This window comes from Apis cerana, linkage group LG11 (assembly GCF_029169275.1).
Source record: "Apis cerana isolate GH-2021 linkage group LG11, AcerK_1.0, whole genome shotgun sequence".
Lineage (NCBI taxonomy): Eukaryota > Metazoa > Arthropoda > Insecta > Hymenoptera > Apidae > Apis > Apis cerana.
In genome coordinates, this window is record NC_083862.1 from 11806000 (window position 1) to 11828327 (window position 22328).

The 22328-nt window shown below is 24.7% G+C and overlaps 7 protein-coding genes across 10 annotated transcripts; 4 read left to right on the forward strand and 3 right to left on the reverse strand.

Moving 5' to 3' along the window:
• The first annotated feature begins 1485 nt into the window (after nucleotides 1-1485).
• LOC107995152 (elongation factor Ts, mitochondrial) lies at nucleotides 1486-3107 on the forward strand. The gene is made up of 4 exons (XM_017052492.3): nucleotides 1486-1570; nucleotides 1937-2092; nucleotides 2149-2677; nucleotides 2761-3107. Exons 2-4 carry the CDS (start codon nucleotides 1937-1939, stop codon nucleotides 2982-2984), a joined length of 909 nt encoding a protein of 302 aa, XP_016907981.1. The 5' UTR covers nucleotides 1486-1570; the 3' UTR covers nucleotides 2985-3107.
• A 136-nt stretch (nucleotides 3108-3243) lies between these two features.
• LOC107995151 (villin-like protein quail) lies at nucleotides 3244-10409 on the forward strand. 4 transcript variants are annotated; one of them, XM_062081951.1, is made up of 11 exons: nucleotides 3244-3712; nucleotides 3796-4345; nucleotides 4442-6442; nucleotides 6950-7042; nucleotides 7467-7583; nucleotides 7733-8073; nucleotides 8165-8927; nucleotides 8997-9183; nucleotides 9268-9516; nucleotides 9610-9906; nucleotides 9982-10409. In XM_062081951.1, exons 3-11 carry the CDS (start codon nucleotides 6410-6412, stop codon nucleotides 10329-10331), a joined length of 2430 nt encoding a protein of 809 aa, XP_061937935.1. In that variant the 5' UTR covers nucleotides 3244-3712; nucleotides 3796-4345; nucleotides 4442-6409; the 3' UTR covers nucleotides 10332-10409. The 4 variants fall into 4 exon arrangements, with proteins under 4 accessions (XP_061937935.1, XP_061937936.1, XP_016907979.1 ...); XM_062081952.1 differs by having other exon boundaries at nucleotides 3244-4345; nucleotides 6933-7042; XM_017052490.3 differs by having other exon boundaries at nucleotides 3244-4345; nucleotides 4442-4894; nucleotides 6933-7042.
• A 66-nt stretch (nucleotides 10410-10475) lies between these two features.
• LOC107995153 (proteasome subunit beta type-7) lies at nucleotides 10476-11848 on the reverse strand. Its single transcript, XM_017052494.3, has 4 exons — nucleotides 11718-11848; nucleotides 11329-11508; nucleotides 10905-11220; nucleotides 10476-10831 (listed from the first exon to the last, which is right to left on the reverse strand). Exons 1-4 carry the CDS (start codon nucleotides 11777-11779, stop codon nucleotides 10556-10558), a joined length of 834 nt encoding a protein of 277 aa, XP_016907983.2. The 5' UTR covers nucleotides 11780-11848; the 3' UTR covers nucleotides 10476-10555.
• Nucleotides 11718-14511, reverse strand: LOC107995164 (cell division control protein 6 homolog). Its single transcript, XM_017052513.3, has 4 exons — nucleotides 13918-14511; nucleotides 12895-13818; nucleotides 12602-12807; nucleotides 11718-12525 (listed from the first exon to the last, which is right to left on the reverse strand). Exons 1-4 carry the CDS (start codon nucleotides 14201-14203, stop codon nucleotides 12292-12294), a joined length of 1650 nt encoding a protein of 549 aa, XP_016908002.1. The 5' UTR covers nucleotides 14204-14511; the 3' UTR covers nucleotides 11718-12291.
• A 246-nt stretch (nucleotides 14512-14757) lies between these two features.
• On the forward strand, nucleotides 14758-16737 carry LOC107995166 (uncharacterized). The gene is made up of 5 exons (XM_062081977.1): nucleotides 14758-14923; nucleotides 15155-15238; nucleotides 15378-15968; nucleotides 16058-16318; nucleotides 16397-16737. The coding sequence occupies exons 3-5, from the start codon at nucleotides 15611-15613 to the stop codon at nucleotides 16588-16590; spliced, it is 813 nt and encodes a 270-aa protein (XP_061937961.1). The 5' UTR covers nucleotides 14758-14923; nucleotides 15155-15238; nucleotides 15378-15610; the 3' UTR covers nucleotides 16591-16737.
• Nucleotides 16738-16802: 65 nt separating this feature from the next.
• On the forward strand, nucleotides 16803-21073 carry LOC107995165 (uncharacterized). Its single transcript, XM_017052514.3, has 5 exons — nucleotides 16803-17244; nucleotides 17457-17903; nucleotides 18000-18202; nucleotides 18287-18426; nucleotides 18517-21073. The coding sequence occupies exons 2-5, from the start codon at nucleotides 17539-17541 to the stop codon at nucleotides 19396-19398; spliced, it is 1590 nt and encodes a 529-aa protein (XP_016908003.1). The 5' UTR covers nucleotides 16803-17244; nucleotides 17457-17538; the 3' UTR covers nucleotides 19399-21073.
• LOC107995169 (uncharacterized) lies at nucleotides 20509-22205 on the reverse strand. Its single transcript, XM_017052519.3, has 3 exons — nucleotides 21777-22205; nucleotides 21560-21700; nucleotides 20509-21445 (listed from the first exon to the last, which is right to left on the reverse strand). Exons 1-3 carry the CDS (start codon nucleotides 22203-22205, stop codon nucleotides 21152-21154), a joined length of 864 nt encoding a protein of 287 aa, XP_016908008.1. The 3' UTR covers nucleotides 20509-21151.
• Between the last annotated feature and the right edge of the window lie 123 nt (nucleotides 22206-22328).

A 22328-nucleotide genomic window follows, 5' to 3' on the forward strand; every position in this document is an offset into this window, starting at 1 on the left:
TTGGCAATGCATTCGTAGAATTTTTTGAATCGTATACGTTTCAATGGACTGGGAATCAAACTTTTCCTATTATTCTATTGAGAAATAAATCATTACAAATTTTATGAGAATAATATATAATCAAAAATAATAATTGTTAAAATTTTACCACAAGAAATATATTCTGGATTCCAGCGTACCAAACATCCTTTAATATATTTCTATTTTTTATTATTTCTTTACTAATCATTTTTTTAAATTCCATCAAATCCCAACTGTCTGCATGCTCGATGATTGTATTTAAATCGATCAATCGAAATTCGCTGAAAAAAATTTATTTCCATTTCAAAATCATAATACGAAAAATGAATAATTTCTTACCTGAAATCGCGAACCCAGAAATCTAAAGTCATCTTCATACAAGGATTTATCAGAAATAATTGATCTTGTAAATATTCGCTCTGTTTTTGAACATTAATTGTTGATCGAGTTAAAAAATATATCATTTTAAGCAAATTTTTTCTAGTTTCTTCCTGTTAAATCAAAAAATATTTTTATAAAATAAACATATGCGCGCATATGTATAAAATAACGATATAAAATATAGAAGAATTTTAATTATAAAAAATATAATTAAATCAAAAATATAATTTCAATCGAACTTCTATTAAATAGTATTCCATGGGATCTTGAAGTGCGTATTCCACTATCGCTTTCTTCATATTCCTTGTATAAGTATCTTTAATTTCGATTAACAAGTCTTCCATATAATAATTGAATCGATCTCTCAAATAGTATGGAACTAAACCTAATATCTTCTCTATAATGTCATCTTGAATTTGCGTGTGAAAAGTATTAACGCCATTGTAAATATAATTATAATATCGGTTTATATCTTGATCATTATTTAAATCTATATCTATTTCTGGTAATTCAGTTTTAACGATTAAACTGACCATCAATCTACAAATAATAATAATCAATTTAAACTTTACTTTAATATATTATTGTAACATTTTTCTTTGCGAGAAAAATAACAAAAAATTAAAAAAAGATCAAATAATTAACTGACCTTCGAAAATTTTCTACTTTTAATCGTTTTCTTGTATAAATTTGTTCGAATTTTTCTAATCGTTTCTTTTTTTGTTCACATCTATTACATTTCATTAATTCAGGTGGTAAAGTAAATAATGGCTCAATTTTATCAATTACTTTTGAAATTTTTTGCACATCTTTAGCGCGTTTTTTTTTAAACACCGGATGCGAAATACCCTCGCACGTTTCCACATCGATACATTCGCATTCCATGCTGAAGCTATTTGTTATGATAGAAAAAGAATTGAAAAAAATAAAAATGATATTAAAAATAAAAATTATATATAAAATTATGTATAACTAATGTATCATTTTAAAATTTCAATATAAATAAATCAAAGATTAAAATATAATTACAATGAAAAAATTAATGAAAAAAAATTAATATTTATTAATTACTACCTTGCAATTGAATTTCGTATTATTACAGATGGCGCCACTTTCGGAATCAATTTTGATAGTTGAATTATATTTTGATCTTTAAATCGTATACGAAGTAAGTATATTACAAAATAATATTTTTTTCAAATTATTAAAAGCTCCAATAATAATGATGCAATATGATATTTTAAAACAAAATGCTTAATAATCTTCTTTTATACATTTATCTTTAGATTACAAATAGGGCAATACTCTTGACTGCAATTGACTGCAGTTTCTAGGCAACGAAATTGATTGGTTTCTATAGAATTTATAAAAAATTTTAAATGAAAATATTTTTTAAAATTATATTATGATTATTTATAATATTTTTCCATTTATAATAAAATATAAAATTGAAACATTTTTAGGTTAGGTCTCATTAATGTTAAATTTTTTTCAATCTTTTTCTACATAAAATAACACATGTGACATGTTTCAGATGATTTCACATCAATTTTTTCGTTCGATACATACAAATTATATATTATGTTATTCAACAAAAAAAACATTATTAAGTAAATTGCGTAAGAAAACTGGATATGCATTTGTAAATTGTAAAAAGGCTCTAGAGCTACATAACAATGATATCGAAAAGGTAAAATACTTAACAAACTATAACAGGAACATTGTTAATTTTTTTAAATGTTATAGGCTGAAGAATGGTTAAATGAGCAGGCTCAATCTCAAGGTTGGAGTAAAGCATTGAAACTAAAATCCAGAATAACTTCTGAGGGATTAATAGCAATGATCACTAACAAAAATCATGGAGCACTTGTTGAGATAAATTGTGAAACAGATTTTGTAGCAAGGAATAAAAAATTCCATGATTTAGCACAAATTATACTTACCACTGTGTTAAAATATGGAATGACGGTTGATCAAGATTCATTGGTCAAAAAAACTATGTTATGTACAGAATCTATAAATAAACTATGCGCCGAAGATGGCAAAAGTTTAAGCGATCATTCTGCTTTAACCATTGGGCTTATAGGAGAAAACATCAATATAAGACGTGCAATATGTATGAGTGTGCAACCAGGTGTACATCTATATGGTTGTACACATCCTACTCCTGTAAATCCAGTACCATCATCTTTTGGAAGATATGGAGCACTACTGGCTTTAAAATCTGATAAAAAAAAGGAAATGCTAGGAATGCAACTTTGTCAACATGTTATTGGTAATTATGTTTATTATTAACATAATTTATGCTCCTTTTCTTTATGAAATAATATGTTTATAGTAATATGTGTTTTAATTTAGGTATGAATCCAATAAAAGTTGGTGATCCAAAAATTGATGAACCTTTAGACAATATAGATGATGAAACTATTATGCTGTATCAAGAATTTTTATTTAATCCTGCAGTCTCTATACAGCAGTTATTACAAAATGAACAAATTGAAATCTTGGATTTTGTACGTTTTGAAATGGGTGAAACATTTGAAAATAGACAGTCATTAGATTCTATAGAAACTTGTGGTTAAAATGAATAATATTCATTTAACATATTTAATATATATCTTGATTTATAAATTTTGTATATAAATATTATATTTTTATCTTAAAAAATATATAAACATCTTATTTGTATTATTATGTAAGTAAAATACCAAAATTATTGCATTTCTCCATTACATAAATTATTATAAATATAAATATATATGAAACAATTGAGAAATTATATATAAATTCCATAAATTAAAAATTAATTAATAAAATTATTATTCAATATATATAGAGAGAAAATATATACACTGATAGAAAAATATAATCAATTTAAAGTAATAGTATAAACGATTAAAACAGCGGTCCAAATGTAAAGAATTTTATATCTGAAATTGTAGATAATATTCAAATTATTATTCTTCTTCCTTTTCTATATTTATCGCGCACATATTAGATGATTTTAATTTATTCTTTCTTCGCATAAGTTTTACAGATTTCCAAAGCCACATTCGTGAATCTTTCTTCCAATAACGAGCAATATCTTCTGGCGAATGCATAACACCCTAAAATTCACATCTGTATCGCTAATTTTGGGCATAATTTTATAAACAAATGTTAAAGTCTAGACATCATACTTGAAAATTCAAAATGTCAGAATGTTGAACATTTTTTCTATAAGGCAACATATCTCTAGCATTCAAGCCGAACAAATCTTGATCAGTATCATCAGACGGCTCAGTTTGCGCATCACTTGTTCGACGTAGCGGTATCGTATCATTTCTAGATTCAATTTCTGCCTCTAATTCTAGACGCTCGAGAGCCGATGTAAAACTTCTTGACTCTTTACAGCTGCCGAAATTCGCCTAATTCCAAAACTTTTAATTTTCATTCAAAAACTAATAATTTATATTCCGTTACAAATAAATATTTCAACAATGAATAAACTGTGTAAACCTGTACTCCTTGAGAGCAAACATTACATCCTAATGCCACTGATAAACATATATCGCTCATAGTTTTCGACAAAAAATTTCTCTCGTCCCATGCAAAATTTTCAACTACTCATAAAAGAAAGGACGCGATTTATTATCGATGGAACTGAAGGATTCACGATATACGAGAAACAGTCACAAACCGCTGGAGTGGTCGGACTCGTCATTTCTCCAGTCCATCAGCTTCTTACCACGTCATATAAAATAAACTTCAAAAATTTCTCGTAGCCCCGTTAAAATTGGCTGACAGACGATCCCATTTCTGTCCACACATAGAAAAACAACAGTTTGAACAAAATTTCACATGATTATTCACGCAACTTCAATGAATTAAGCGACGATGAATTTATATTATAATAAATGTTTTCATTAATTGATATAATGAATTGTAATTTAAATTATTATTTGTAAGTTTTATAAAAAAAGATGTAAAATTTAATTTTTTTTAGTAAATAATCATAAATATATATAAAGATATAAAGAATATAATATAATTTTTTCAGCTATAATCTTAATCTTCCATAAAACAAGAGAAAAATATAATCGGAATTGTCTCCGTTATTTGAATTAAGATCAATTAGAAAAAAAAAATTAAAACAGGAAATCTTCAATATATCAGAATAATGTTAGAAAAATACAGCACAGGTATGCTACGAATGAGATGCGTGTGCCATAGAACCGATGCCCGCATGGCTGAAACATATCCACCAAGTACCTGTTGGTCACGGCTGGCCGGTCGAGGTTCCGGGCCGACTTCCGGACGAGTCCGCACCGGTACGGTTTCTTTTTAGTGAGAAACGCATGGTATCAGTTGTATTCACGTACAGTTAGACGGTGTTACCGCGCAGCAAACGCCTTCTCTCCTACTTCTTCGCGCGTACCGTCACAAATATACATTCCTTTAAATGACGTGAGGGAAAAACAAGGAAAGAAGAACGATGGATTTCTCTAGACGGGTGAGTATGTAGAGAAACGTAATTATATGAAACCAAAGCTGCGAGAATAATCAGGACAATCGTGATATGGAACGATAAGAATAATTGGCCATTCATTCATTATCGTTTCTTTCTTTGCCAAGGAAATAAACTTTATTCAGAAACGATATTTCATAAAACGATATTTCTTAATCTTTGCAAAATAATATGTTATCTTTAAGCTATTAATTATACTATTATTAATTATAATGATAATATGGAATATTACATATTTCTTTTTTTATTCTTATTTAATTCTTTCAATTCTTTTTATATAAATTATTATTCTATTTAATAAATATTCTATTGTATTTTATAATTTCACAAATTAGTAAATAAAAAAGAAAAGAAAGATTATTTTAAGTTTCACAAAACATCATCAATTTAAATATTTGGAAATTTTGATTTCATCGCGTAAAAGCTGCGAGAAATCAACTATATACAGGTTGGTGGGCGTTTGGCAAGTATAGTCACCACTTCCTGTCATAAATGATCGTCGCAAACGAAGCTCAAACAACATATGTACATGCGTACAGTTCATAATATACGTATGTATGGGCATGAATGAGAGCGGAGATGCATTTGTAAAGACAATAGTATGCCTATGTATGTGGAGAGCGCTGCACTTTGCATTACCTACACAGATTCACGCATTAACGGCAATCAGCGGAAAGCCGGAGGTAACATCGTATCGTTACCTCATCGATGTTGAAATATATTACACCTAAGAAATGACAACATATATATTATGGAAAGCAGAAATAGTACAATTAACAGATCAGTTTTCAGTAAAAATCAGTGATATATTCAAAACGAAACAATTATATGAAAAAATATGTAAAAAAAAGAAAAATAAATCAAAATAATTGTGACAAATGAAAAAACTTTGTAGATTAGTTCAATAATAATATAAAATTTTATAATTCAAAAATATTTTTAAGAAAGTGAATTACTAATACTTTATTATCAATTTATTATTAAAATTAGAACATAGATATTCTTTCAATATGAATTGTGCTATTTATGTAATTTTTTTTATATTGTTTTCTTCGGAAACAATATATTTCTATTTCTCTGTAATATTTATTCGTACTTATATCTTGCTTTATTGAAAACATTATTTATGTGAAAAAATCAAAACAATTAATTTTTGAAAACAGATAATTATTTTACAAATTATACTATCTTACATTGTTCAATTGTGATTATAAACACAAAGTAGCTTACATAGTATTATATATGAACATACACACGAATCACCTGCGATTAAATCCTTCCGAGGACTTCGCTCTCGTGAGTTCTCATACCCCAGTTTTCTGCCAGCAATCGTCAGTACGAGCACTGATCGCGTTTCTCTGTTGCAAAATTCATGCACGATTCTCAATTTAGTTAAAAAGTGTTTGACCTATTTAAAATATATAAGAATAATTCACAGAAAATCGAAAAAGCAGTATAAAAAATAAAATTGATCGAAAATTGAAAAATCGATAGTGACAAATGTCAGAATTATCAGGAAAAGTTGAAGAGCCGGTGTGTAATTAAAGATAAAGAATAGAAATAATCATAAAAAAAATTTGAAAAGAATATAACATGCATTATTTTCATAATTTAAATGCTTTAGACTAAATGATATTTTAAAAATATAAAAAAATGAAAAAAAAATGAAAATCGATATTACTATAGAGAATTATACTTATATTATAGTCTTGAGAATTATTGAAATTATAATTTCACTGATTAATTTTTCGTTGATGATCATTTATTTCTAATTTTTATTGATTTATATTGATATCAATTTAATATCATAAATATTATTTATTTTATTGTAATATTTCTGAAATTAATATTAATAATTAATAATTATTTGCGATAATAATATAATTACTGAACTGTTATAAATATTATATATATCTCGACGTAAAAAAAAATAAAATTTAGGAATTTATTCAAATAAAAAAAGGAATTTACCGTAAATTATTCCAATAAAATTTAGAAAATAAAACTGTTTTTTAAACATCAGATTTCAATGGTGTACAGGATGATAGAAGCTACCGTTCCGATGATTCTAACGGTGAAATCTTTAAGAATGTTCCAAAGAACAGCAGCACGTTTCGCATTTGGAAAATCGAGGTAACATAAAAAGAAAAAATAATATAATTTATTATATTTTGCTATATTAGAAAAAGATACATATATATGTACAAACTAATGATTTTAAATCGAATATCTAAATTATTTCTGAATTATTAATATCAAAAAAAAAAAAAAATAATGAAATAATTTGTAAAAAGAAAATTTAATGATCTTAAAAAAATTATTAAAATAATCTTCATATCATCTTTATGATATTATTTTATCACCAAATGCATGTTTCAAAACCATTGAAATTTTTTTTTTCATTTCTAATACTAGCAAAATATATTCAATTTAAAACTCATAACATTCAATTCTAGACAAAACATTCTAGAGTCATCTCATTTTGAATTGGAATGTTTTTTGTGAAAAACACAAAGAGTAAAAGTGCAAAATAATAAATTTAATATTCGTGTAACAGGGCTTACGAATCACAGCCGTTACAGGAAATAATATGGGATATTTTCTTTCGGAATTGGCATATATTATTTACGCAGTATCGCCAAAAGACGGTCCACTACCTTATCCTGGAATGCCGGTATGATTATTTCTCTATTATTATTTTTTTTTTCTTTATATAATAATATTGTATAAATATTAATATTTTAAAAAGAAAAAATACTTCTTGAAATAAATTAAATTAATATATTTTTAATTATAAAGTACATTTTTATATCATTTAAATAGAGCAAGGAATTAAAATCAACTGCAATAGTTCGTGTAATTCATTTTTGGATCGGATCTGCATGTGATTCAACTATTTCTGGAGCAGCCGCCCTTCGAGCAGCTGAATTGGACTCACAAGTATCTGCCACAATTCTATCGAGAGAGGCACAAGGACGAGAAAGTCCTAGATTTCTGGCTTATTTTCGCCAATATCTTATTATCGAAAATTTTCATTTCGAAACACCATCGTGTAGATTGCATAGAGTAACTGGCATAACAATTCCTATCTTAACAGAACTTGAGAAAGTCCATTGGGACTATTTCAGTTCAAGAGATGTTATCATTGTGGACGTTTTATCGCAGTACGTAAAAAATTGAAAATTTTCTATAATAATTTTATTATTAATCATTTTTATCATGGTATAATAATAATATAAAAATAATGAAATACAGAAATATTGTATTCCTTTGGTTGGGATCATCATCGGATCCATTGCATAAACGACATGCAGTTAATATCCTAGAAATGAGAAAAAAAAATAATAATGGTCGTATCATTATTGTTGATGATGGTTATGAACAAACTTTATTAGAAGAAGATAGGCAACTATTTGCTAGTATTTTAGATCCTTCTACAAGAGTTGTTAAACCTGATCGCCTTTACCGAGTCAATATGCCAAGTCCAATCAAACTATATAGATGCAGTGAACAATCTGGTAAATACAAAGTCGCGGAATTGAAATCTGGACCGATTCTTCGATCAGATCTCACATCAGAAGCCGTTTATTTGATTGATCGAGGTGAAGCTGGTGTATGGGCCTGGGTAGGAAGTAATGTGAATGCTCGAGAAAAATTAGAAACGATCCGCAATGCACGTGGATTTGGAAAGAAAAAAAATTATAGTAACGGTATATTAGTTGGAAGAGCGCTTGAAACTTATGAACCAACAGAAATGAAGGTTCTTGTTAGAGGATGGAGTTCGACAAAAATAAGACCGCTTACTCTACCACCTAATTTTGACCCTGATTATATGAATGAAAGACCTAAAATGGCAACTGCTTGTCAATTAGTAGATGATGGATCTGGTGAAAGAACTCTTTGGAGAGTAACTCATAAGGAAGGAATGATTCAGATAGACGATAAAGGAATATATTATGCAGAAGCTTGTTACGTAATGTGTTACAAATATGGACAAGGACGTAGGAGTAGAACAATCGTATGTTAAAAATGTATTTCCATTATTATATTATACAATTATTAAATTTGAAATGATATAATACTACAGATTTATTGTTGGGAAGGAGTTCATTCTATAAATGCAGATCGAGAAGCCGTTTTAGAAGTAGCTTGTCGTTTAGCAGAAGATACTGCTGGACAGTTAGTAAAAGCATATCAAGGAAGAGAACCACCTCATTTATTGCAAATTTATGATGGAAAATTAAAAATACTAGCTGGAAGGCATCGTGATTTTCGTAAGTGATAGAATAAATAAATTACAATTTTGTTCTAATTGAATTTTCCTTAATATAATATTTATTGTATTATTTATTTCTTAGCTCCAGAAAAATATCTTGTTAGAGTGTTTGGATCTACTTCATACACATCAAAAGCAGTTGAGCGTCCTCTTAGATCCAGTAGCCTTGATTCTAGCGGAGTTTTTATTTTGTTTTCTAATTCACCTGTAGTATGGTGTGGTGGTAAAAGTACTGGCGATGCTAGACAAGCATCTAGACGCCTTGCACCCAGAAATGCACCTCTGATAACTGAAAATAATGAAAATAATGATTTTTGGGCAGAACTTGGAGGTTAAAATAAAAGATCTTAAACATAATTTCTAATTATTTTAATATATTTTTATAATTATTTTTTTAATTTCTTTTAAAAATTTTATTTTTAAGGTAAAGGCACTTATGGTACAGAAATCATTAATGATGAAGAAGAACTTGAAAAACATTTATACCAATGTTTAACAGATACTGAAACATTTGTTGGTGAAGAAGTTCTCGGATTTGGTCAATGTAGTCTTCTTCCAGAAGCTGTCTGGTTGTTAGATGCTGGAAATGTAATATGGATTTGGATTGGAAAATCTTCTATTTCTAAATCATTAAAAGAATATGTACATGATGCAATGGTATTTTTGTTCACTCATCCTGCTGGTCGAGATCGAAATACAATAATTTCTATAATCAAACAAGGTATAATAAATTTATTTATAAAATGAAAAAAATTTTTTTTTTTGAAAAAACAAATTTTATTTCATTTTTTTTCAGGATTGGAACCTTCAACATTTATTGGACTATTCAATAATTGGAATTATAATTTATTAAGAGAATACAAATCATTTGAAATATTTTGCACACTCTTACAAGATAAAAAATTATTACCGAAAATACAAACATTAACAAAATCATCAAGCGATTTTGATAATTATGTGAAGTATCCTCTTTCTATCCTGAAAGATGATCCAGAAAATTTACCATCTGGTGTTGATGTTGCTCATAAAGAAATGCATCTCACTTTCGATAATTTTATTGCAATTTTTAAAATGGAACCAAATGAATTTATAAAACTTCCTACTTGGAAAAGACAAAGACTAAAACAATCAGCAGGACTTTTTTAAAATTTCGTATTCTAATTTTTATTATGATTTTGTACTATAATTAATATAAAGTCAAAATAAAAAAAAATATTCCTTATATATATATTTACTTATTTCTGATGTTTGAAATTAAATTTATCAATTTAAAAAATATACAATTTCATATTTAAGTATTTTGATTAAGACTTTTTTATTGAAAATTCATATATATCCAAATGTAAATTTAACATTGTTTGATATACATTTTAAGATGAAGTATCCATTGGTTCTACTTCAATTCTACGAACGGTTTCCCCTTCGATAATTATAGGATGAACCGTTTTATTAAGTACTGCAGTAGTACCACGCTTATATCGATACGATATATTTCGCTGTCCTTTAACATTAGCAACATCATAAGGTCGTAAATAATCAACAGAACCTTTACGTATAACACACAAATCTACATTAGATCCAGAAGCTAAATCATTAAATACACCAGCACGAATAGCATCTGCTACCAATTCTTTAGCCTCCTCTTCCTAGAAATATTTTAAAATTAAATATAAACTTATATAAAATATATAAATATATAAAAATATAAAATATTCTTACTGTCATATCAGGTTTCCATCTACTTTCAAACACAGCCATTGCAGCTAATGATCCTGTACCCATGCTAGTATACATATGTCTATCTGAAGATCCATGAGGATAAATACAATATAAATGTGGTCCATCCAAATCAACACCTCCTAATATTAAAGCTGCTCCAATATGACCTTGATAACGAAATAATAATTGCTTTATCATAGCATTTGCAGTACAAACTGGTACCATACGATTAGTATTTAAACGATGTAATTCTAATTGACTGGATATCATTTGAGTTGTCATTTCAGTATCAGCAGCAGTTCCAGCACCACAACAACTTAAAAAATAATTATTAGATTATTCTATTAAATATTAAATTATAATAATTAATATTATTTATATATATAAAATAATTAAAAATATTATTTTTTTAAAATATACTCACTACATATTTTCAGCAAGATAGTGGATTTTACTACAATTTTTATCAGCTACTATAGTATTTTCTGTTGATCTTGTATCACCACCAAGAACAACCCCATCTTTGTAAACAACTCCAGCAATTGTTGTTCCTGTTTTAACAGCTTTAGGCGCTTGAAATCCTTTCTTTATCAGAAAATTATTTCTGAAAGAAATATGCTTAAATGAATTCTATAGCACTTCATGTTTTTAGAAAACTTATAAGATTTATTAAAAAGAAAAAATATCATTAAATAATGACGCAGCAATATTAATCTATGAGGTTATATGTATGAAAAATTACTTTTTACTTTTTTACTTTTATGCAAATATTAAAAATTTTATTAACATTATAACTGTAATATAATAGATTACCGTTGACAAAGATCAAAAGAAAATCCAGGCGCAGGAATTTCAGGTACAAGTACCGAAGACATGATATTCCAAAAACTTAAACTTCTAACACCATTAAAAGAAACGGAATAATGAAAAGCATTTCGTAAATGTTGACATTTACCAGTAGATGGCAGTTTTGAGGAAAAACAATATTCGTATTATATTTTTATATATATTCTTTTATTTCACATGTAGTTTTCTTTATACAATTAAATTATATATCAATAAATATAATTAATAATTATAAAATATAAGAAAATGTTCATGAAATAAAATTTAAAACAAAAATGTAAATTGTTTAATTATAAAAATTTAAAAAGATGCAACATTATGAGAAAATTAAAAAGATATAAATTATCATATTTTTACATTAAGTGTACAACATACAAGTTATTTTAAACATATTAATTATAACGTAAAAATATAATATAAAATTACATGCTGCAATCTTGACAATCTATTTTGAAATATTCACTATTTGTTAAGTAAATGCAATATATTTTTTTAAGATTTATAAAAAATATAAAAAGACACCTAACTGTTTAAATAATATCTATAAACAAGTAATGTCATTAATGATTTCTGCCATCATATTTTTATCTTGTAATGTTGCATCTAATTCTTCTTGATCCCACTCCAAATTTATTTTTGCCAAACGAGATTCTTTTTTTCTCATTAATTTTAAGATACCTCTGGTTTCTATCAATGAACATAAATTATAAAATTCAGACGCATCAACAGCATGAATATTCCGTTTCTTACACACTTTTTTGTATACTTCATGCAACTGAAATATAATTATTATAATATTAAAATTTCTGATCAAATAATTATTTAAATTATTTAAATTATATTATACTTACTCTTCCCACTGTTATATCTTTATTTCGCCCTTTATTTAAAATAAGCAAGAGGGAACATAATAATAATTTTTGTTGTAAAGGAAATGTACTTTCTTCTTTTTCAATATTTTGAGATCCACCATAAACACCATTTAAGACTGTGATAACATCTTTCAAATCTACTGGCTGATCTATAGTAGTCTGTTGCTTTTTAGTCATATTTATCTCTAAAAAAAAATTTTTATAAAAAAGAAATTAATCTTTATAAAAAATAGCATTTTATTTTTTTATTTTTATTTCACTTCTATACATACCATTAGATGGTTGTAAAATTTGTGCTAATTTATGAGATTCAGTAAGCTCTATTACTCTTCTACTAATATCTAATGCTCTTCTAATATCACCAGAAACAGCAGCAACTTTCCCAGATAACATATGTATTGCAGTTTTAGTGAATAAATCAGATGCTTTTGCTTCATTTAATCTTTCACATATTATATTATATATTTCTTGTTTTGTATATGGTGAAAAATGAATCAATGTTGGTTTTAATTCACATCTTGTTTGTAATCTAGGTAATATTCTATCTGTTAAGTCTAAAGCATTGGCAATACCAATTAAAATTAATTTTGAATTATTTATTGATGGCCATTCAAAAATAGAATATAAAACAGATTGTTTTTTACTTTCTAATTGATCTATTTCATCTAAAATTAATAGCAACATTTTATGGTTTGAAATTAAATATTTTTCAATAACTACTTTACTGTTTCTTCCAGATTTTGATGTAGATAAACCTAATTCTTGACTAATTTTTGTATAAATTGTAGCTGCAGATTTCATAGTTGTACAATTAATATAAATTATATTAAATTTTGATTTAAATTCAGTTTTTGATATAAGCTTTGAAAGACATGCTGTTTTTCCAGTACCAGGTGGTCCTGATACATACAAAGAACCTGATGTTTCATTTTTCAAATGTTTTTCTATAAATTCTTCTAACTTTTGTAATTCATTTTCTCTGCCAGGTAAATTTTGAGGTACTGAACTATGTAAAGCTTTACGAGCTTTACGATATATTTCTGATCCAAATAATCTTTTAGGACATAATTTTTCTTCCTTATCAGGAGAAGATATCAAATTTAATTTATCAAAAAGAGTAGAAGGTGTAAGTGGAGATGTTAATGAAAATGATTTATCCACTCTTCTTTGTTTTGGAGGAGTAGAACCATTACTTTCTGAAAAAATATGTTAAAAAATATATTATTTCTAATTTTATAAAATATACAATTATTAAAAAATATTTATATAAAATTCATTTTCTTTTTTTTACATACCATCAGATTCATTTGATTTTTTTATACATTGAGGAGTTTGTATATTGATTGTATTATCATGGGGATTTATATTATTCTTTATTATATTTTCTATATCTGAATCTGAATCTGTCTCTGATTCACTACTACTTAAAGTAATAACTTTTTTTACAGTTGGGGTATATTTATAAGAAGAATCTCTAATGGTTGCATTAGTAAAATCTTCCTTTATTACGGTATGTTTATTTCCATAAAACGAACATTTCTTTCGTACATTAAATGAAATTGTTGTTTGTATACTTGTCATTTTTAGTTATAGAAATTACTGACATAAAATTTTCACACAATTTTTTTTTCTATAACACTAACACTTTCGTTTAATGTAAAATATTTGACATTTTTTTCTTATTATTCTTAACCTTTTATAAAAAGAAAAACAATTTTCTCAAAATTTGAATTAAATTCATTAATGTTATTTTATTAATTTCAATAAAATGAATTTTTGAATTAAATATTTTATTATTTTATTAATAAACCACTTTCAAAAGTTTCAAATACTTAAATACTAATATTATAAAATTAGTGCACCCTCCAAGTTTTTTGCAGAAAAATACTTTAAACGCGGGAAAATAAATATATATATATATATATATAAAGGAAACGGAAAACGTAAATTCCCGCGTAAAAACAAATATTTACAAATACAAAATATTATTTTTAAAAAATATATATAGAAAATATATATTTATATAAATTGTAAACTTAAATTAGTTATTGAAATAATAATAATATATATATTTATAAAATTATTTATTTTAATTTATTTTATATAAAATATCTATACAAAATTTCTTAGCCCTCTAGAGGCAAATACAGAAACTAAAGAATAATGTTTCTCTGATCTGAAGAAGCAAATAATCCTCTTCCATTCTGGCATTAAAGCGTAAAAGAAGTTGTCTGCATTCCATGAAAATCAAGAAATTCTAGATTAATCTAGAAATTTTAAAGCTATAAAATGAGAGCAAAGGTAAGATGATATTAATATTTTCTATTAAATTCAATATTTTTTCTATAAATTTATGATAACATATTTTTAAAATCGTAAAATATATTTTTTTCAAATTATCATTATACTATATTTGTTTAATAAATTTTCAAAACATATGTAAAAATATTAATTTATAATGTAAAAAAAAGTAAAATTAATAAAATAAATATTAAAATATATATGTATAATTAGAAAATTTTTAATTTTTAGTGGCGAAAAAAGAGAATGCGTAGGTTAAAACGTAAAAGGAGGAAGATGCGTGCAAGGTCTAAATAAATTTTATACATAACCTCCGTAAGTATATATAATTTTAAAAATATTATTAATAAACATGAATTTATTTAAAAAAAAATTTCCATGTTTTATGTGTAAATATTCAGATTTTATTTTGTGACAACATTTTTTTTTAAATAAATTTTAATTTTTGTTTCAGTTGTAAGAGTAACATCAACCAAATTGGCATGAAAAAATTGTACTAATTGAAGTATCAATACAAATAATTTTTGTTATTCAAAAATTCATTTGTGTACATTTCTTGTGTACAATTTAATAAAATAACCGTTTTAATAATTAAAATCTTTTTTTTTTAACCTTATTTTTCAAATAAGTTAATAATGATTAAATATAAAAGCTATAACGTACATGTAGTTGAAGTTGAAATAACCTATGTCCAGTAACCTAATTTTATTCATACAAACTAACATGCGGACTCTATTGTCAAATTTTTTACGAACAAAAAAATTATTTTATGAATATTCCAAATTTTGTGTAAATGATATAATGTATTCTCAAGTAAGACAAATAACAAAATTTTCAAATAATAATCAAAAACAATTTAATAGTGATAAAGATATAGAAAGTGATTCACATAACCTAATCGGCTCAATCAGTACTACTCATAAAATTTTTGAAGATAAAAATGCAGAAATTATTTTTGATGTTAGTGAAAAACAAGAAAAAGTTAATTTAGAAGATTTAATAATTGAAGAACATCATGATCCTTATGAAGGAATAAATTTAGAACGTAAGTTGAAAATGAATTTATATATAAACGATTTTTTTAATATTTAATAATTACTTTTTTTATGAAAGATTAATGAAATTATTTATCAGGTGGAAAAAATGGTGTTTTTGAAATAGAAGATCTTGTATTATTATTACAAAAAGATAATGTTAAAAATATTTTTGTTGCTTCAATGGCCTCTGAATTATCATATGCTGATTACATAGTTATAGTCACAGGTAGATCAAATAAGCATATGAAAGCACTTGCTTCTTTTGTTCGAAAAGTATATAAATTAAAAAAACATAAAACAGATATATTGGTAAAAATTGAAGGGAAAAATTCAAAAGATTGGATAGCTTTAGATCTAGGTATATTTTTATTATGTTTCAGATAATTTATTATATTATTAGAATAATTAAATTAAATTATATTTCTTTTATCTTTAGGAAATATTATATTACATATTTTTTCACATTCTGCTAGATTAGAATATGATTTAGAAACATTATGGTCAGTTGGACCTGATTATGATGATAAAAGTAAAAATACTACTGAAGATATTATGGAACAATATAATGAATTTTTATCTGATTTAGAACCAATTGAAAATAATAATGAGAATGAAAAATGTGAAATATAAAAAATGATAATTACAATACTTATATAAATGATATATATTATATTATTTTTAAATATTATCATTAATTTATCATTAAATATTATTTGTATTATTTGTTTAAATCATTTTTTATTAAATTCCACATAAAAATATAAAATTTTAAAACACTATTGTCGTACAATTTTTAAAACGTACACAAGATCAATGTCTCCTGCGTAAGGCATTCCCCCTCTTCTTCCAACATTCCCTCTTCGCGCTTTATGATTATGCTTTCTGAAGTAATACACTATTCGCTACGCGTCCATATCTGAAGACGCTTTATCAAAAACTAGCGAAATGGAATCTTATCGAATTATCAATTTTATTTTATACGCTGACTAATAATTCCAGTATATACGCATTTATAGTTGCGTGAAACAATTTGGTACATGTAATTTTAATAATAATCTATCAACAGATTGATTAGAATAATTTGTTCTATTTTATTTAACAAATATTATCGATATTTGTACATTTGTATTATAAATAAAAAATTTTACAATAATTTAACAAATTTTACAAATAATTTAAATTTATCTGATTTTTTAGTAAATGATTCGTTAATTAAATTTTTGAAAAATAATATTGTTACTCTTATATAAAAGTGCAATTGATTTTCAACTATCACATTCATAGGTAATGTATATAAATTTTATAAATATTAAAATTTTTCATTTAAAAATAAATTTATTATTATTTGTACATTATTAATTGAAAATTTTAACTTCTTTTATAAGATAAGTAAAAAATAATTTAAAATATTTTTAATTTTTTAATTAATTATCATAATAATATTATCATATTATAAAACTTTATATTGCAGCTAATTACATAAATTTTATTTTAAGGTATTTAATCAACAGTATTAAGAAATACATAAAAAGAAAAAAAATATGAATAAATAAAAAAAAATTTATTTAATCTCAAAAAATGGCAAACAATTTAAATTCAATTTGTGAAGAAAAATCTACACGATTTTTACAAATTCCTTTAAAATCAACTGAACAGATTTATTTAATCTTTTTAATTCCAACAGTTATTACTTGTGTGGTATATATAATTCATTTTTCTGCTGATTTAGTAGTTGCTATTCAACATTTCAAAGAAAATAATATAATATGGGCTTGTTGTACCATTACTTTCATGTATGCACCTGCAATTGCATATTTTATGTTAACTGTTTCAAGACCAGATTGGTGGATGTCAAATGATGATAAATTAACAAAGAGTATCTTTTGTTGGTTTTGCCTTCAATTTTGTCAATTGGTGGGCTTTGTTCTTTTTGCTCTTTATAGGTATTAATATTTTTTATTCAAAATTATCATTTAATCATCATCAAATTAATAATAGTACTAATAATTTTTATTAATGTAATTTTTAATTTTTTCTAGGTATGCAGGTCTTATAGTATTATGCATTGAAGCTATTATTTTAACTGGAAAAGAGAGAACAGAGACTTTAAATGTAGCAGCTACACCTGCAGCTATAGAATTATACTTTTTTTTACAAGCATGGTTTCAAGCAGCTCCTCAAGCTCTTTTTCAAACACATTTACTTTTTCGTGAAACATCATTTCATCAAAGTCATCAATCTGGTATAATATTGATTTATTATAAAATGTACAATATAATTTTAACTAAATTATAAATACAAAACTATTAAAAAATTCTTTTTATAGTAATTGTAAAGGTGCTTTCTATTAGTATGTCTATTATAATACTTGCTATTCAAACTACCTCATTTCAAAGATTTGAAAGTCAACGTATTAATGGTAGAAAATTACCATGGGCAATGTGGTTAAAAAAATATTGTATTCAGGTATTTTAATATAAAATATTATATAATTATGCTTATAATATATTAAAGTAATTTATCCTTCTAAAATATTTATTTAAATTTTATAATTAGGAATTTTGTGATTTTGAAGAAAGAGCTCCTTTAAAACTATCAAATGTAAAAAAAAATAATACTTTAGAGAATTCTCTAGAACAAAAAGAATCTATACAAGTTCAACATGAAGATAAAGAGCAATGTGACCATATTTCTCTTGATCGTCAAGTATCTGTAACACCTCCTTTACCACCTAAAAATGTATATATTACACCACCTCCAACTCCTTTACGTGGAATTACTACAGTTATACCTTTGCCTATACCAGATGTACCAGCTCCACCAAGACCAGATTCTATTTGTACAGTTGTAGAAAACTCAGATTCTGAAAAATCATTTAAGAAAGTATCTATTGCAGCAACAAAAAAAAACAATAATACCATACAAAATTTAAAAGTTCCTCAACGAAAATATTCAACAAAAGGTTTAGAAGAAGATGATCCTATAGGAAAATTTTTAAGTTTTTTATGGTGGTTTTTTTTTATTCTAGCACGGATACTTACTATTGCTGTATTCTATGAATTTTTTCCACTTTATTTATCCATTGTGCTTAGTTTACATTATGGTATTATGTTAATATATCTTTTTTATTATACAAAATATTATGACATTATTACTTTTTTTCTTAATCTGTGGTTAGGATTAGTGTATATAATTAGTTTAATTGAATACAGAATTAAATTTAAATATGCAGATAAATGGATATTACCATATTACATTTTTGTATTAATGCAAAATATGTTTTTAACATTATCTTGGTATTTCTATTCAGATTGGGACGGATTTTGGTATACTTATGTATTTTATGTAATATTTGGAAGTATGACATTATGTATTTTATCAACTATAATTTATTGTGTTTTATTTAAACCAAAGAAACATAGGATATATACAAGCTGACAAATGCATAAAACTTTTTCATGGTAAAATATTCATTAAAATGTGATTTTACAAATGCTTTAATTTTTATATATTATATGAACATGATTTTGTTTCTTATTTATACAAATTATTATATATGAAATAGATTTATTAAAAATCTCTTAATGAACAAAACAATGAAATAATTGACACAATTAAAATTTATATAATTACAATTTTTAAATGTAAAACAAGAAATTAAGGAATTAATAATTAGATAATACATCAAAAATATATTTATCATACTTTATAAATTAGATATCTATATTTATATGAAACATTCATAGAAAAATCTATTTAAAAAACTTTTATAAATAGTTACTAGATATGGCAGCATATTCTTTTATCTATGAATTTTATATGTTATTTACACTATGTATTTATATACAGAAATACATTATTGTTCCAAAAATAAGCAACAGTCTTTTAGCTCAAAATAAATAAATTGCTATTTTCACATATGTATTTGAAATCATTCGCATAAATTTTTACAATTGAATGAATAGTATTATATAATAAAAGAATAGAATATGTATAATGCTTTCTTACTCTGGCAATTTTTTTATGAATATATATATATTCCGAAATATATATAAATAAATTTATTTAATCAACTAATTGTTCATTTAATATATTATATATATCAAAAATATTTTTAAGAATATTCTTGTTAAATATTGTTAATATGTTCTAAAATATTATTTTAAAAATATAATTATATTAAAAATATTTTATCTTTTATTTTCCATTAATATGATTTTTAAATAAATTAATGTGTTAAAGACATAAAGAAAGAAAAAACTCAATTAATACAAGATTGATTCTATTCAAAGATTTGATATTTTAAAAGAAATTTTAAAACAAAAAGAGATATACAGTATCAAATTTTCGCATCATCACGAAATTTGTATTTTCAATATTTTCAATTGTTCTTTAAGTACATATATATAATATATATTATATATATTATAATATATAATATATTATATATATTATAATATATATAATATATATTATATATATTATATATTATATAAAATATTAAAATAATCATTAAAGAATAAGAATAAAAGAATGATACTAAATTAGTAAATTGAAGCATATTTTATTCATACGAATTTATATTCGGAATCGCTAGAGTGAGAAAATATATCATGTTCTGTTTTTTTTTAAATAATAATTTTTAAATATTTATTATTCGATCAAATCTTTATAATTTACCATTATCTCAAGATTCCTTTGAGAATAAAAGCAAACTTGAAGAAGAATATTAATAATATATTTGATCATAAACAATTGACTGGTCCCAAATAATTTGCTTATTTCGGAACAATATTGTATACTTGATCCCGAGCGACTTACTTATTTCGGAACAATACTGCAATAATATGAATACTTATTAGTATTAAAATATGTATATTATGTATTTTCATCTTTAAGATTTTATATATTAAATTTAAATACTTATCATTTTATATAGAATCGATATTTATTTTCACGATATTCGTGACGTAAACTAAAAAATATATAAAATAGATCACATTATTTTGTATCTAACTGCTTAGCCTTAGCAGAAAATTATTAATTATTATATAAAGTATAATAAGATAATATCAATGAACAAATATTAATAAATGTAATTTGATAAAAAATATATGATCCCTTATACATTCATTCATATATATTCACATTGTCTACTTACACCCGATCCTTAATCTATAAAATATTTTTCTCATACATGTATATTAGAATCTCTATGAAGATTTCCTAATTGTGCTTCAAATAAAATATCATTTAATAATTTTTCAGCTATAATTCTTTGATCTAATCTCATATTTCTAAGTTTTGCTGCAACATTTCTTCCAATTGCATCAAACTCATCTTCCATTACAAATGAATTATTATGTGATATTTTTAAGAGATCAGAACATTCAGCTTCTTCTAATTTACGTCTACGAATTATTGGACTTTCAGACCATTCACTAGACTGATCATATGCTTCTTCATTTCCTGGTTGCCACTCATCCTAAATAAATTTAAGTTCTTAAATTTTTAGAAAGTTTATCTTTTTGAATCACTATTTTAATTAAAATTTTTTAAAATTTTAATTCTTTTTGTTATATAAAATTGATATACTTACTGTTTTGTAACATTTTCTATATCTTCTTTTAGTTCTTACTATTTCTGGGCATTTATCTGCTGATAAATCAATATATATCATTGCAGGTTTTCTTTGATTAGATTTACATTTTATTTTATCAACCATAAAAGGATGTACTCTCTGTAGAACACTTAGATTAATGAACATAAAACAATTATTTCAAAATTCAAATATTCTAAAAATAAATAAATCTTACTTTGATATGACTTAAAAAATTTCCAGTAGATTTTAAATTTCCATTTAAATGTTTTTGACATTGTAAACATCGAACTGTTACATTACTGTCTTCTACTCTAATTACAGTAAAGAATTCTCCATCAAGTATGGCAGGTAATCGAATTGGAGTAAGAGTCATACTTTGTTGAGTATTAGATTGTAACTGTGAGATTTGATTAGGTTGATCTTGTTGATGTTGTTGTTCAGATTCATGTTGTGGCTGATGTAAACTTGAAGTTTCATGATTTTCTTGATTCTCAACTTCAACTGTTTGAGAAGATGCCTGTCCATTGACTGTTTCAGATATTTCTCTCTGTTGATTTGCAGCATCAATCATGCATGTATCAAAACTTTGAATCTTTGTTTCATACCTTTGTGTAGAAAATGTATCCATGATTTTATAATTCATGCAAATTTACTCTAATATAAGAGTACATTAAATAAGAAGCTCAGCAATTTATATAAATTGTACATGAATAACTATTTAAATGTCTAAAAAAAAATAAGGAACTATTATTTGTACTGACAGTGA